The sequence below is a fragment of the Lissotriton helveticus genome, chromosome 8 (assembly GCF_964261635.1).
Source record: "Lissotriton helveticus chromosome 8, aLisHel1.1, whole genome shotgun sequence".
In the NCBI taxonomy this organism is placed as follows: domain Eukaryota; kingdom Metazoa; phylum Chordata; class Amphibia; order Caudata; family Salamandridae; genus Lissotriton; species Lissotriton helveticus.
Window position 1 is genome coordinate 1,667,092,108 of NC_136069.1, and position 16,199 is coordinate 1,667,108,306.

The 16,199-nt window shown below is 41.9% G+C and overlaps 1 protein-coding gene across 5 annotated transcripts in view; it reads left to right on the plus strand.

Moving 5' to 3' along the window:
• The window catches only part of LOC144773613 (transient receptor potential cation channel subfamily M member 2-like), a 1,994,366-nt gene that overhangs the window by 1,420,715 nt on the left and 557,452 nt on the right, over positions 1-16,199 (plus strand). For all 5 annotated transcript variants that reach the window (XR_013600026.1, XR_013600027.1, XM_078658754.1 and 2 more), the window contains one exon: positions 8,081-8,174. Coding sequence is in view for 3 of the 5 variants with exons in the window: in XM_078658754.1 (XP_078514880.1) it covers positions 8,081-8,174 (94 nt within the window). In the remaining 2 variants the exon portion in view is untranslated. The remainder of the gene's footprint in view (positions 1-8,080; positions 8,175-16,199) is intronic.

The window sequence follows — 16,199 nt, forward strand, 5'->3', positions numbered from 1 at the left end:
TCTGATGTTAACAATTTTTTCTAAAAAATAAGTGTTCAACGAATCACAGAGGGACTGGGAAGGGGAAGGTTTAGGGGTGGCCCTGTCAGAATAAGCCAAGTCCTGGACAATGGAGAAGATCTCCCTGGATTTGTTCTCCGCTGCCAGAATTTTCGCTGAAAAGTAGGTTGTTTTAGCACTCAATATGGCTTTTTTGTAGTCATTCAGCAAAAATAGATAACGCTTTTTTAATGAATGCCTTCTGATAGTGTTGAGTTTTGGGTGCCTTCCGCGGCAATTATGCCATCAGACAGCGAAAGGGTTTTGGTTGCTTGCTGAGGTGATTATGCCATCAGACAGCGAAAGGGTTTTGGTTGCTTGCCGAGGCGATTATGCCGTCTGGCAGCGGTGAGTTTTGCATACCTGCCGGCGTTTGCCTTCAAGCAGTGATGAGTTTTTGGATGCTGCGTTGCTGTTTCAGTTTTGCAAGGTTAGCGCTTCAATGGGACGCGGGTAGCGGTCAAATGGGTTTGTAGAGATGTCTGCGAGTTTCCTGATCAGTGGGTTTTCCTTTTGATCTAATCCTTTGTAGAATTTCCTGTTGAGTTTGAGGAGATGGTCGTCCAACATCTCAATGCCTAGGTCTCTGTGGAGGTCTGCTGTTCGTGTGAACATAGGTGCACCTGCTGCAATCCTTAAGGCCTTGCTCTGTAGTCTCTGTAGGTCTTCCCGAAGCTGCGGGCGGCAGCCACTCCAAACTGGTGAAGCGTATGTCATAGTTGGTCGAATTATTGGGGTGATTGCTCGCACCTTGCTCTGCATGGGCATCGACTTGGTCTTCAGGAGTGGGTATAATGCAGCCAGTTTGGCTGTTGCTTTCTGGCAGGTCTTCTCTATGTGGTTTCTCCAGCTGAGTTTAGACTCCAGAGTCACCCCTAGGTAGGAGCTGCTGTTTTCCCATTTGATCTCATCCCCATTGAGGAGGATCTGTGGATGTTTCCTGCTCAGCTTCCTGGTGAATAATGTTGCTGTGGTTTTGCTTGTGTTCAGGGTGATCTGCCAGTTGCTGTACCATTCAGAGATACTGTTGAGTGATTCCTCAAGGTTCTTAGCCACTTCTATTTCGCTGAAGGATTGGGAGATGACTGCAACATCATCAGCGTAGAGAGCCAGATCAGTCTTCTTTAAGTCTGTGGGGATATCATTGGTAAATATATTAAAGAGAAAAGGTCCGAGAATTGATCCTTGAGGCACTCCAGCGAGGATAGGGCGTGTTGATGAGCATTCCTCCCGTACCGTCACGTGGAAGGTCCGTCCTAACAAGTAGTTAGAGAGCCGTTTAACCAGGTTTCTTGGGAACTTGAGTTTGATGAGTTTGTAAAGCAGTCCCTTGTGCCATACTATGTCAAATGCTTTGGCTACATCCAGGAAGACTACTCCTGTAGATTTGTGGATGTTGAATCCATGGCTGATGATGTCCACAACTCTGAGAAGTTGGTGATTTGTTGAGTGGTCTTTCCGGAACCCAAACTGTTCTTTGGAGAGGAGTTTTTCACTTGAGGCAAAGTCCGTGAGACGAGCGAAAATAACTTTTTCAAAGAGCTTTGATAGGCCCGACAGCAGACTTATGGGTCGGTAGTTTGCAGGGTCTCGTAGTGGTTTTCCAGCTTTAGGGAAAACAATGACTCTTGCCTCTTTCCAGGCTTTGGGGAAGTACTGCTGCTGCATACACACATTGAATATCTCTGTAAGTTGATCCACTGCAGCATCTGGGAGCATCTTGATGGCTTGATTTGTTATTCCATCCTTCCTGGAGCCTTGCCATTCTTTAGTTTCTTTATTAGAGCTAGGACTTCACCTGTTGAGCATTACTCAATGGTTGAAGCTTCGGTTTCTGGCAGGTGCTCTAGGTGGTGCTTTATGACCTCTTGTTCGACTTCTGCTGCCATTTTGCTTGCCTGGTTGGGCCTGAAGGATGCCTCCAGTGTCTCGGCGAGGACCTCAGCCTTGAAGCGGGAAACCCATAGTCCTCTCGGTTTAAATAGAGCATTCGGATCGTTGCGCGCCATACTTGAGGACGCTAGAATGGTATTGGACGCTACTCCGAGTGTGTGATATGCGTCATAATGAAAATCGAGGAAAGACGTCATGGGTCTATTTTCTACAATGTTATGTTAGATGCCGATATATGTAAAAAGACTTCATGATAATAGCGGCATCAGACCAAAATGAATTAAAGATAAACATGAAAAAAATATATATATCTGTTGAGCAAGTCCTATACAATGAATATATGGTGCGCTATGGAGAGGGCCCACCTGGATGTTTGTGAAGAGAGCTATTATGAAATGTAGTGAACCCAGATTTTAGAATTACAGGATGAACTTTAGTAGTCCGCTAATGGTGGTAATATTTTCAGAGTAAGACAATAGATGGCATAAATCTTTATACAGGGTTCAACAGCAGATAAGAGGGAAATGTCAGCTACCATTAAGGGATGGTGACCATATATAGGATTAAACCTAAAGTAAATGGGGAGTAAGAACATACCGTATCCATATCCAGATCCTATATAATCGCATTCTCCCTCAGTATTTCGCAGTTAAGGCCATTTTTAAAAGTGTTAAAAGAAAAAATCCAGAAGACCTCACGTTTTTTGCGGATCTTAGGGTCCGATGTATGTATTTTCTCTAAGATGCGCTTGCGGATGTCTTCAGGTTTGTGATGTGATTCATGAAAGCGCTTAACGACGGCTCGCCAATACAAGTCCCTTGTCATGTCCCACAAGGAGTCTATATGCCGCCGGCTTCCATATAGTGTTGCCTCCTTACTATTTGTAAATGTAAGTTTCGATTCGCAAACATACTTCGTTAATAAGTTAGGATTTTAAATATATGGTTTTGCCAATTAGTGTTAGATACTATATTGCCAAATGCATATAGTTTTCGAAAGGACAACAATAGATCACATTTGTCTATTATGCCAAGTAGACTCATTTTTGCCCTACGTTCTTTATTAATTTTAATGATATTTCAAAATGCACATAATCTAGACATACTCAGGTTTGCCTTGTGTATATTCTACAGGATCCACACAGTGAGGTCCCTATAGGCGTTTCCCCCTATTTATCGAGTGTCCAGCATTACAAGGGTAGGCTGCCACAAACCTAGTCACAATATATATTGGAGAGGTACATTTATGAAGTTGTACCATCTATATCCCTCTAATAAATACTTACTGTATGTTTTCCTTTAATAGGATAATTTGCCCTGAATGTTTCTACCATCCACGTAGAACAAAACAGTCTGCCTGTGTTACATGATATAATATCCGTTTTTTTATTGCCACTAGGACCCTCTGTTTATCCATCAATAAGGTAATCCTCCATCATCTATTAGACCTTACCACTAGTTGATGTCACTCTATTTTAACACATTTACCCCTTATATTTTGTTCTATTTGCCATCTATAGATTGAAATATTGTATATATTTCTTCTATATCATCTGCCAATACATCACCTTTGGACCGCTATACCTCATACACTAACTTCAGAGGCTCAGCACTCCACTAATTAGGTATATATACGAGGTATTCAACTATAAAGGAGTTCCATTCTCATAATATATAAAATATAACATATATACATATTCCCTCCCATAGTTTTAGACGCCTGTTCACCTGTGACAGTGTCCGCCTTTGTTCCAGACGATTCCGAGCAGAACGTCAGGTAGTTTCTCAAAGGCAATCACTTTTGGCACTCTCTGGTCTCCTCAATTTATCTCTATTCCTCTACCACCTTGGGCCATTTGGGTGTTTCTCATCTATACCCTTTACTCTCTAGCTACTTTCTATGTGACAAGGTCTATTGGGAATCTGGTTGCGACATGTTCATAGATCATTATTTTAGTTAACATTGCATAGTCTTTTTTAGATCACTTTCATCAGGCATCTGGTTGCTATGTATCTTAAAACCTCCCTGTTTGTGAATAATGTACAGTCTTTTTTATCCGTCATATATAGAGCTGTGATATTAGCTTGTTAAATTTCAGAAGGCATTCCCTTTCATTATAAAGAATTGTGTCTAGTCAACTAAATGTAATGGCTTATGTATATATTGTAAGTTTGATTATACACAAGGTTTTAAGTACTGTTTTCTAATTGTAGGAAACGTGGCTTTTCTTCTTCTTTTTCCTGATGAAGGCGTGACATAGGCCAAAACGCGCGTCGAAAAGTGAAAAGCAGAAATATAATCTCGATTTTGCCACAGTATTAGAATATTGCATGTTTTTAATATATTGTGTTTTTTATATATGTATGTAAAATTAATTGTGTATTTACATTATGTATTTTTAATGACGTGAAAAAGTTTTGATGAATAAAAACAACCCCGCAATCTTTTTAACATTTATTGTTCAGTTTATTCTATACATATTATTAGCCTTACATTGACAATTTTTGACACAGATGTGATATTGATTTTATGTATTATTAATTGTCTAGGAATTTTCTTTACACATTGTCTTACCCTGTCCTAGAAATTGGAACTTACCAGGGGGTCCTTGTTACTTGCAAAGAGTTACATAGGCTTGGACCACCAAGCGCTCTGGGGTAGGGTGTTGGGTGAGGACATTTGTGTTCCCTGGAGTGGGGCAACGGCGGCGGGCGATTAGGTTTGCACTAAGTCCCCAAAAGGACAGCAGTGAGGGCCTTGTTGAACTGGAGTACCGGTTCTGAGGGCGAAATACCGGTTGTAGCACCTTTGGTACGATGTTAGTCTTGACTGCCACTGATGACAACTGAAGTTCCAAGACCTCAGCCGCCCTTCGCATCACCACTGAATAAGAGACTCCCTTCCCTTTAGCCACGGTAGGGGGAGGAAGCATACCAGCATCTGGAGAAGTATCCATCCCACTGGCTTTAACCTGTTCTTCACACCAGTCCATGATAGGGGTGTCTTCATATTGCTGGTATTCCTCAGGGTCCAGCAACCCCTCCTCGAGTCCAAACCCAAGGAAATAAGGCTCAGGCTCCAATCTAGGAGGCAAGGCAACAGTCGGCGCCGGATAAGGTGTTGGGTGATGCACTTCCGGCTCCGTATATTGATTTTATGTATTATTGATTGTCTAGGAATTTTCTTTACACACCAAGCCTATGTAACTCCTGGCACATTCCCCTAAATACCCACCCTTGTCCCCCCCCCCTGGGATTCCAAGAGGCTAGACTCTTTGGGGAAGAAGATGTTTTCTAAGCCAGCCTGGCATTGCAGTCCGTGATCACTGCAAGCATTTTGGGTTTATACTCCCACGTTCAGAAGCAGACCATCTCCAGATGGCTCGTGCTCTGCATTAAAATCTGCTACGCATTGGCCAAGAAGCAACCTCCTGAAGGCTTGTGAGCTCATTCCACCAGAGTTAAATCTGCGACCACTGCGTTTTCAGATCATAATCCCTTAATACTTGAGCTTTCAGGAATGGGAGTAGCCATTTGCCCCGGCAAATGGCCATTTGATTGAAAGCTGCTCCTAAATCCACAATATTTAGACCATATGAAAAAATGGACAGAAGAGTTTATGGCAATTAACAGATACACTGCTTCTGGAAGTGCTGTGTGGGACAGGGGGAGATGGCTAGTTTTGTATCTTTTCACCAGTCAAAGGAGATCAGGGAATTAGATGTGGAGGTTCCAAAACTGGAGGTACAACATATGGCGATGATTCAAGCAGGATGGAGGTCCAGGAGATAATGAAAGCTATGATTAATAGTCACTATTCGAAAAACCAGGCAGAGAAAATACAGACTCAAAGATCAGAGTCAGCTGGTAGACTGTTTGCCATATGTATTCCAAAGCAAGAGGTAGAGAAGGGAATTGATGCAGTTGAGAGGAGTAAAGGGAATGTAGCGACTACACACAAAACTATAATCAAAGTATTTAAGGACTATTATCGACGACTATGGGCCAGATGTAGGTGGCCAAATACCGAGCGGTAACGCAGAAATTCGCAGAATTTCCGCGTTACCGACAGGTATTGGGCTGCGAGCAAAGTAGGTGAGTTCAAACCTACTTGCAAATAGCGATTCCTTATTTTGCTCTTGCATTTAAGGAATCGGAAATAGCGATTCCATAAATGCAATGTAAGTAGCACTAAAAATAGTGCACTTCAGCCTTAAGGAATCGCTAATTACCACCAACTTCAAGTTGGTGGTAAGTAGCGATTTCCTTTAAAAAAGCACTTTTTTGCTTTTTCAAGCAAGCCGGACGGTCGGCCAGGAGATAATGAAAGCTATGATTAATAGTCACTATTCGAAAAACAGGCAGAGAAAATACAGACTCAAAGGTCAGAGGCAAATGAATATGGTGAGTCCGCTTGTAGACTGTTTGCCATATGTATTCCACAGCAAGAGGTAGAGAAAGGAATTGACGCAGTTGAGAGGAGTAAAGGGAACATAGTGACTACAAACAAAACTATAATCAAAGTATTTGAGAACTTTTATAGACGGCTATATCAGGAAGATAAGCACTCCTTATTAGATCAGATTGCAAATCTCCTACAACAGGTTAAAAACAATGTAATAGATTCTGGGTGGGTCGGCGTATTAGACTCCGATATAATTCAGGAGGAAGTTGGTAATGCCCTACAATCTTTGGCCTTTGTTAAAGAGGCAGGTCCAGATATGATACCCTTTGATTTATATAAGACATTTTATCCAGAGCTTGCTAAGGATGTATTCGACATACTTCTTGGGGTCCTGCGGGATGGGATTCCACTGAATTCTTGGGGGCGGGGGTACTGATATTATAGTTTTTGAGAAAAATAGGAAACCTCTAAACAAACCAGGGTCATATTCCTGACCAATTTGGATGCAAAATTGTACTTGAATATTTTAGCCACCTTGGCAGCACATATTCATCTGGGCGGGGGACACCAGATCATGTTAGATGAGCCATTACCCTATTTGATATAGCTGAGACTACGCACAACACTATAGCTATGATCCACCCTGATTCTGAGAAGGCATTCGATAGAGTGCCATGGCGATATCCCTGCAGTGTACTTAGTTATAAGGGTTGGGTTTTGGGCCAAGCCTCATGAAGGTTATAAAAGTGCAATACCACCACCCCTTTGCTCATCTCCAAATTATTGGCCTAGAGTCTGATAAGATTTGGATTGTGTGCGGTACGAGCCAGGGGTGCCCCTGCTTCCCTATTCTTTTTGCTCTTTATATTGACCCTCTAATAAATCAGCTGGTAAATAATCAGCTGATCAAGCCAATGAGTCAGAATAGTTTTAACACTAAGGTCCTGGCATATGCAGATGACGCAGCAGTGCTAACACCTGGTGGAAATAGAAAGAATGGGTGAAAGGTTTGGTCAATTTTCAGGGTATCACTTAAATAAAGAGAAAACACAGGTAGTTTGCACTAATAGCGTCTGTCTGATGAATAGCTGAAGAGTGGAAAATGCCACCTATTTATGGATAAAAATCTCAGTGTATGTTGGTTCCATCTATAAACTGAATTTAGATCAAATCTTAGGGAAAGCTAGACAAGATTTGAGAAGGATAAACTGATTACACATTATTTTGGCTGGCCATTGCTACATTCTGAAAATGACCTTTTGACCTCAGATGTTATATCTATTTAGAACCATATCCTTGGAGCTGGAAATGCAATGGCTCAAAAAACATTGGGTGTAATATATACTAATTTAATCTGGCAACATGTAAGGGCACGGCGGACCTTAAATTATATGGTTCTTCCGAGAGCCCGTGGGGGTTGAGCAGCTTCGAATGTAGTGATTGGCTTGCTTCTGAATTATAGTTTAACTTCTTAGACATAACATTTAATATAGGAAGACAGCCTGCTCAAAGTCAAACATATTATTTGTATTTATCTGTCTGAATTATGTATTTGGTAACTTTGTAGAGCATTGGTGGCTAATCTGACAAGCTTGATTTCTCGTGAAATACATAATGAGTACAACCAAAAGCATTAGCATTTTGTTTGTGCCCTGAAGAAGCCCCATTCTTATACCTATGTTGGATGGGTGTGCTTCGACTATTGTGCCTGCTGGCTTGTAATGATTTAGGTTTTCTCTTACAGTGCGAAAGTTGAACAAGATGGAGACTTTGTCTCTTCTGTCCTGGGAAGCTAAGATGAGAGATCTGTACCTCAAGAAAGTGGGGTCATCTAAAAGGTAAGACACATTCTCTCCTCCAATGGACTTTGTGCTTAATGCCAAAAGGCATATGGTCTCTGCTTTTCCCAGTGCAAAAGGGCGGACCAAGAAAGATGCAGTGGTGGCCAATGTTGAAATAGAACCCAACCTCACTTAGAGAGATGGAGGCGGCTGAAACTGAACATCATGCTACCACCTACCCCATCTCCCTCATGAACATTGCACGCCTAACAACTTGCATTCACTCTTTCAATTCTTCCCACGAAGTTTCCTATCACTGTATAGTCCTTATGTTAAAAACTCCTCTGTCCGGATTAAACCGGACACATGGGAGGCAAGGAACCTCCAGGAGGCCAATGGGATGGGACTACTTCAGGGCTGCACAAACTCAGGCCGAAACCAGCTGTTTCTTAAAGCCGCAGCCCGCTCCAGGAGGTCAATGACGTAAGGTTATTTTTTGTATATTGATGAATTAGTACTCAACTGTTTTAATCTCGGTTTTGTTTATCCCAGCCTGTTTTTTATCCAGATTGTTGGCCATTAATATCCCAAACCTGATTAATTAATGTATTTTACTTGCATGTTTCAATAGCTTTTATGTATTCTATTTTCGCACATGTCGTGCATGCTTTTTAGACTCTATTTATTTTTTACCTAAAGTATTTAGGAAATTGTATTACCTAAAGTATTTTTTGTTCACTATTGCTTTTTTAGCGAAAGCTGTTCAGGCTGTCCAAAGCACATGCTCCTTCACACTAATAAAGGCTGAACCTAAAACCTTTTGCTGTCTTTTTTAGGCCCTAGTCCACCTATCCTCCATGAAATAATCAAGGTAACACATACTGAGTTATCAGTAGTATCCATAAACACATTTATAATTTGGTACATGTGTAGCATAATTAGGACAAGGCTTTAGTGGGAGTCACTAAACATTACCTAAAGACAATATTGTTATCAGTAAAAGGTGTTGGAAAGGCCCCAAAGTATGGATACCATAGTTCTGACATGTGTAAACCAAACCCACCTCAACTGTGCATGGTAAGATTAGGGTAGTAGAACTTCATTGGGATAGGATTACTGCTTCCAAATGGGTCATTTGAGGAGTTCCTTCAACTTGTTTTTTGTTAAGTGCCCCAAGGGATCTGGAACCATTGAAAGATCTGGTACTGACTGTGGTATCACTATCTATAAGCATGGCAGTGACATCCAGTTATATCTCATTGCCAGCAGCCAGAGTTCATTGCCCATGTGGTAAGATCTCAGTAACTGAGGATTGGAAGTTCCTTCTCTCCCAAAATAGAATACTTACATATCTCCTCAGGAAAAGCCTTTGTGGTGGCTATTCTGGCCAAGGATAACATTATCCCAACCTTCCTTGATTGCGTCTTGATAGTCTTGAGGATCTCTTTTTGGACACTGAGTTGTCCCTTATCCAACTGAAATATCTCACCTTAGTGTTTCTGCCACATATAATTCAATCTGTGTGATACTGTCCTTCTGTTGAACATTACAGCTTGAGCTTAATTGTTTTTTCTTGTGAGTCCGTTCGCTCAGTTGTGGTATATTATAATGCTATTTCACCCGGCGTGCTTGGGCAGTGGAAGACTTCTTTTACAAAAGAAAATATAGTCAATTTATTGAATTGGAGGTAATAGATGCCGTTTTTCAAAAGTGCAGACCCAGTTTCCATAATGCCTATAGGCCAACTTTTCGCTCTGTTAGTCATATATGTACATTACAAAAGGAACATTGCTCCATCAAAAGGTATCTGTGTGTAAACAAGAAAACCGACACTGAAAACCTCTATGTGAGAGAGAAAACATAGATGAAAAGGGACTGTTAGATCGAAGGTGTTCAAGAATGAAAACCCTGTACTGCTGCTTTAAGGAGCCTGCAGATCCCATCGCCAGCATGCACTATATTGGCAGTTGCCTCACAGGCTCTTTTGGTTTTTCTGCTGTATGCTGTGAGGATCATTGAACACTTCAAATGTTATTTACCATATGGTTTTGACATTTCCGCCTTAGATGTATGGTTATTTAAACATTCAATATCTTAGATGTATTCGAAGCTTTATTTTTCCAACTCTGAAGAGTTTTCTCCAAAGAGTGCCTTCACTTTTTCTAAAGTGTCCATCTTGTTGAGGGAAGAAGGCCACTTGTGACCTACTTACCCTCATTGGATTCTGTTGAGGGGTGCAGATTTGGTCAAAAGATGATAAAGAGAGCATTAATGTACTGTGAAGGCTTTCACATAAGAGGGAAGTTGGAAGATCTCAGAGTGGAGGATGAAGAAAGAAACCCAGCGGGGGGCAGGGAATATGTGCATTCTCCCAGCGATGTCACTAAAAAGAAAGATTAAGGGGGGAAGAAGAAAAATTGTTGTCATTATCACCATTCAAGTCATTCCCACCATTCCTGAGTACACACTTTGAACTCATACCTGTCATAGTTGAAGCATTGTTTTGCACCATCGCAGCTCAGTTCTAGGGCAGCTACAATGTTGATGCTAAAGAAAGGACTCAATCTGCCAAAGAAGTTGTGTACTTCAACTCCAAGTCATCTGATGTCAAAGTGCACTCAAAATCAAGAAACGCAGTGTTGAGCCTTTCTTCAGAGCACTCAAGGAGATCGATTTCAAGACACATACCGTTGAGAAGGTTAATGTCTCAATGTTGATACGGTCAATGGCTCCAGGTTTGCCCCTCTCTTGTTCTTAACATCTTTCTTTCTCTGCTTCACTTCTACTCTCACCTTTGCCATCAGGACCACCTAGTAGGGTAATTCCTGCAAAAGATCCTCTTTTGGTTCCACTTCTGCCTTTAACTGTTCAACATGAACCTGTGATGTTTCCTAGCGGCACTTCAGTGTCACTGATAATGAAGATGCCTTTGGCTTAAGTCCAACCAACATTCCCTTCTTGGGCCCTGGATCATCCCAATCCTCCTCCTACAGGTTCCACCAAAAGGCATAAGAGGAAAAGGAAACCTTCTAATTTATCTGTAAAACTTGTTAGCGCCAGGACTGAAAATATAGCTCTAACTCCATGAATGAACTTCAATTCTAATGCATCTTTTTATTGCTCATAGACTAATAGTGAGATTAGCTCATGGATGATGAAGCTAAGATCTTTCACAGTATTGGAACATTTCTGTCACCATGTTTGTACAAACAATTCGTAACCCTTTGAATGCACTTTATTTTGTATGTTTTTCATGACCATAAAAAATATAACTTGTACTTATGATCTTAGAGCTAAGACAGCTTAAGATTTTAGTCTGCTTAGTTTTCAACAAACACATTTGCTGCCTATGAAATCTTATATTTTTGATTGTTTGACTTGAACATATTGTGAAGATTTAATTAATCAGACAATAAAAATGAAACATGAAACTTAATACTTTCTAATTCTCCAACTCAAGGCTTCTTATCAGACTCAGGTTAGTCTTGCACATTGTCTCTGCCTCCAGCACCAGCCTGTTTACCTTGAAGGTCATCTCCTATGGATTATATTTCACTTTGCTTGCTGTGTGCTTGCCTCAGGAACCCAACCCACACTCTTTCATAGTCATGGCAGTCAGGAAGAAGCAAACATCTATTCTTGAGACGTCTGTTCATCATGACAGAGAGAGGAAGCACCTAGATAGCAGGCCATTAACTATGTGTATCCATGGCAACAACGTTTAAGACAGCCCTGGTATACAATTGAACCCTGTGAGAATCTTTGAACACCGCTCCAAGATTTTAGGGCGGTAGTACAAGAAAGACTACTGATGACCAATCAAGTCTTCACTGCCTCTGTGCACCTATCGAGTATGGAATTTTGTCACAGCTTTTCTGTCAGGCACACATCATGGCTGTGTTTAACGTCATTAAAGACTGTAGCGCAATTTATGGTTATGAACATGTGGCTGGGGGCTGGGGGATTTAGTACTTTTTTGGATCTAATAGGAATGACAAAATGCAGCAGATGAGGAATGAGGCAAAATAGTTAAGGGTGTAGGCTTAGAGGATACAAATAAATTAAAAAAGTTACAATAAAGGCAGGGGGATGGCCCTTAATGCTTGAGGCAGAAGGGCCAATCCCTCCAGTGGGACATTCAGCCTCAGCCACAAGTACAGCAACAGTCCTCATACAGCAGGAGACCCAGCAGAGGGAGAAGGCAACAGCAGCACCAGTTACCTTCCTTTTCTGAGAAGTGCTGGTCTTAAACAATGCTTTTCCCACTTCCTCTCCGCTGTGCACCTGTCAGGCAGTAGCAATTGTTTCCAGTCTAATCAGAAAGTAAGTAGCAAAACAGTGCAGTCAACAGATAACACAGAATGATAACTCTCTTCAAATCTGCTCGGGTGTCAATTCCTCTAAAACCTGTGCATCAACATCAGCTTTATTTAAAACATTGGAAGTAACATCTCTTCTATAAAAGTGTACAATTGTGTCATGGTTTGTCACAGATGCTTAAGAAACAATTGATGGACAGAATGTCACAGATGCTTACCAGTACTCCTATCTGCCTCTTCTCATGACCATACTAACCATACTGACCACCTGTTCTACCTTTCGCTCAGCATATTGCCACTCAGGAGGTTATCCATGCTGCATGACAGGAGCCACATCACCCATAATTGTGTCGGTCACGTTTGTAAATGTAAATGTATTGCGACTTATATAGCGCACGTATCACCCGAAGGCATCAAGGCGCTTGCCTTGGGAACCCGTCCTGGCTTTTCCCTGTGAGATAACCCCTACTGGGTATCCCCAGGGTGAAAGCCAGGCATCCCGCAGCGGGTGGGCCGCCGTAATGGAGATTAAACAACTATTTCCCAGAGTTGCAGCGTGGGACCCCATGATTAGAATAGGCACCGAGGCGAGAATAATCGAGTCCGTGGACATTTTGGGCTCAGGACCCTGCCGCGTCGGAAATTGAACCCTGGTCCCGGGCCAGACCTCTGCATCAGGGTCTGCCGCTCTAATCAGTGAGCCACACTCCTCCACCTCACATTTGCTGCCCATTTGTTAGTTACCCTCCCTCCCACGCATCTCTAGCACATTCAATCCTGTTGCTCTGCGGGGACACCAAAAGCTGTGAATGTAAGCCCCATCTGAGTGGTAGGCTACTGCGGGATACGAGGGTCTACGCTAGGATTTGAGGATCTAATGCAATATTTGAGGATTCCACAGTCTATACTAAATCAGCTCTAATACAGCCTCTTCTGGAGGTGTGTAACAGCTCTCTCATTAACACGTGGATCCCTGTAGAATGGAAGAAGGGCCTAATAGTTCCTTTGGTGAAAAAAACAAATGCAGACCAAGCTGTCCTTTCCAACTGTCGGGCCACATCTCTCCCAGCTTTTGCAGTTACAATTCTGGAGAAGCATGTAAACTACTATCAGGTTTTCTTGAAAAATATCATATTTTAGAACCCATACAATCTGGCTTTTGACCGTCTCATGGTACAAAAAGTGCTCTGCTGTCCACCCTTTATGACCAGAGAATGTTAGCTGACAAGGCAGGACCAGTGGCATTAGTGCATCCTGATATGTCAGCTGCATTCGACACAGTGTCTCACTTCGTACTTCTTACCAGACTATTGGAGGTCACGATCGGGGAAAGAACAGTTTGCTATTGTAAATCTTCTATAGAGAACAGGCTACAGGCTGTGTATATTCTCCCTTTTGGACCTATAAGCCCTTTGGGAAAACGGTTCCACAAAGGTCTGCACTCAGTCCAACCCTATTTAATATTTAGAATGTCCTTTTATTACTTTGGTCAGGTCTAATGGTGTTGCCTGCATGAATTAAGCAGAGGACACACAGCTGATCAGTACTCATCACTGGCCCGTTCTCAAGTCAACCCAACTATCTTTGCTTTGCTGTTGGTTTGCAGACATGGAGGTGCGGATCATGCATTACTTTCTACTTTATTTCTACTTTTTAAAAAAAAATCTTTTTATTTACTGCATCGTAATATTGCATTTCACAGTAACAGGTTGGTACAGTATAATCAGTAAGTTATGCATATTTATCTTAAACATGTATGTCAGTGCAGCATTTATTTTCAATACAATTTATCCCTCGTAGTAATTAATCCGAAACTCCCATAACTCCCTTCGCACTTTTAATCAGATCATCCGGTTAGTTCTCACTGTACTGGGACAATTCAATACATTACAGTGATATCTCTCTCTCCTCCTGTTTAAAACACCTCGTACATCAGTGTTAAGTACATCTGTATTCAACAACTTCTATACCTTACAGTGCGTATACCATATGGGGGGGGGAAGAGTAGGGGGATTGGGGATTGGGAGGGGGGAGGAGGGTAAGGGGAGGGGAAGGAGCGGAGAGGGTGTGTGGGGTTCTCCTGAGCCCGGATATCGTAGTCGTTTGTCATCATATTCGGAGCCCAAGCCATCTTTGTCTATTCAACTGCAGCTATGTCACATGTTTCGAATGCTATGAGTATGGCCTGCCATTCCATGGAGATATGTGTTTTGCGGAGACCTCTGCTCTCTTCCCTGCGCAGTTCAGTCCCTTCTGCCCTCCCCCATCGTATCACCTCCCCATGCCAGTCACCGGGGTTAGGGGGCCTAGCAGATTTCCATCTCATCGTTATCATTCTTTTGGCCAGGAGGAGAGCCAGGTCTACAAAACGTGTGGTGGTGCTTTTCTTCTTTTCAGTAGGGCCCAGCCCCAGGATACAGTAAATCGGAGAGGAGTACTTTATTTCTACTTAATCAGCACTTTATGTCACATTTTGCATGCAAAACTGGTAAGGAAAACATCATTTCTATCCAACCCACTGCCTGCCATCCCTTTAAAAGATCCATGTGCTTCCTGTTCCCCCTCTTTATTCGCCCAACATCTGCTGTGACTGCATTAATCTCAATAATCCAGTTTCACCTTCTTGTCTTTTCCTAACAAATAGGTCAATTGTCACCATATAAGAACCAAGTATGTTGCATAAGTCATAAAACAAAATGGAGACACATATTCTAACTAATTTCCATTTAGATTTATTATAATTGTACTACAGACCATTTGACAAGGGTAATAGTAATTTCCTTAACTTTTTTTATTTCCCATTGTGTATCATATGTTGAAGGCAGGAAACTAAATATATAGTATTCTGTGAGGCAGGATAATCCTTGTCTCCGTGTCCTTATCAAAATTGAAACTTTCCATTACTATAGCTAGAAAATGTTTCATTCTGTCAGGACCTGGGGCTGAGAATTATGCAAGTTTGAAGCTTATGTACCACAAATTCATCTAAATCCACCACTGGTCTAAAATATCTTTTGCACATGGAATCAGAGGAATAGTCTGCTGCATTCATAATGCCCTTCAGCTTCCCAATTAGAGAAAATGATTTGGACACAATTGCACCTCTTGCTAAGTGAGCTCCAAACAGATTAACACCAATACCTCCCTCCTACATAACCCAGCATACACACCTTGCAATAGTTAGCGAAGAGACTGCTTTGAAAGGGCTCCTAAAGGATATCAGGAATTTGTGTTTTCCTGCAGATTTGAGCTCACCAGTCACACTCTCATATGCTTCCACGCATTCCAAAACACATAATAAAGGATTGTCCTAAATGCTGACTAAGAGATACTCATATGTGAGTTTTGGTATTTCTGGATGCAGAAAAGGGAACTGCATCTGAGGTGAACATTCTGCCAGGTATGTCTCACACTCTGACATCTAACATCCTTCTACAAGCAGAGTAACATTGTGAGTTTGCCAGTGAACTCTTTCCTACCTAAGAATGCATTCTGTACCCAGGAAAGAAATAGGCTCAATACCTTGTCGGGAGCCCACATTTTGGAGTATGTTTGTTCAAGAGGAAGGGAGAATCTAATATCTTTTGTAAGGTTTCTGAACAAATTACGTTCTCCTTCCTCAGTAACCTCAATAGGTAGATGTCCCACCAAAATGAAATGGGGAAAGGTATTTACCGACCTGTAAGCCTTTCACTGTAGTGCCAGATCAGGCAAACAAGTCTGTATGTGTACGATATCGGTCCCCACGGGTTCCAGACACCCT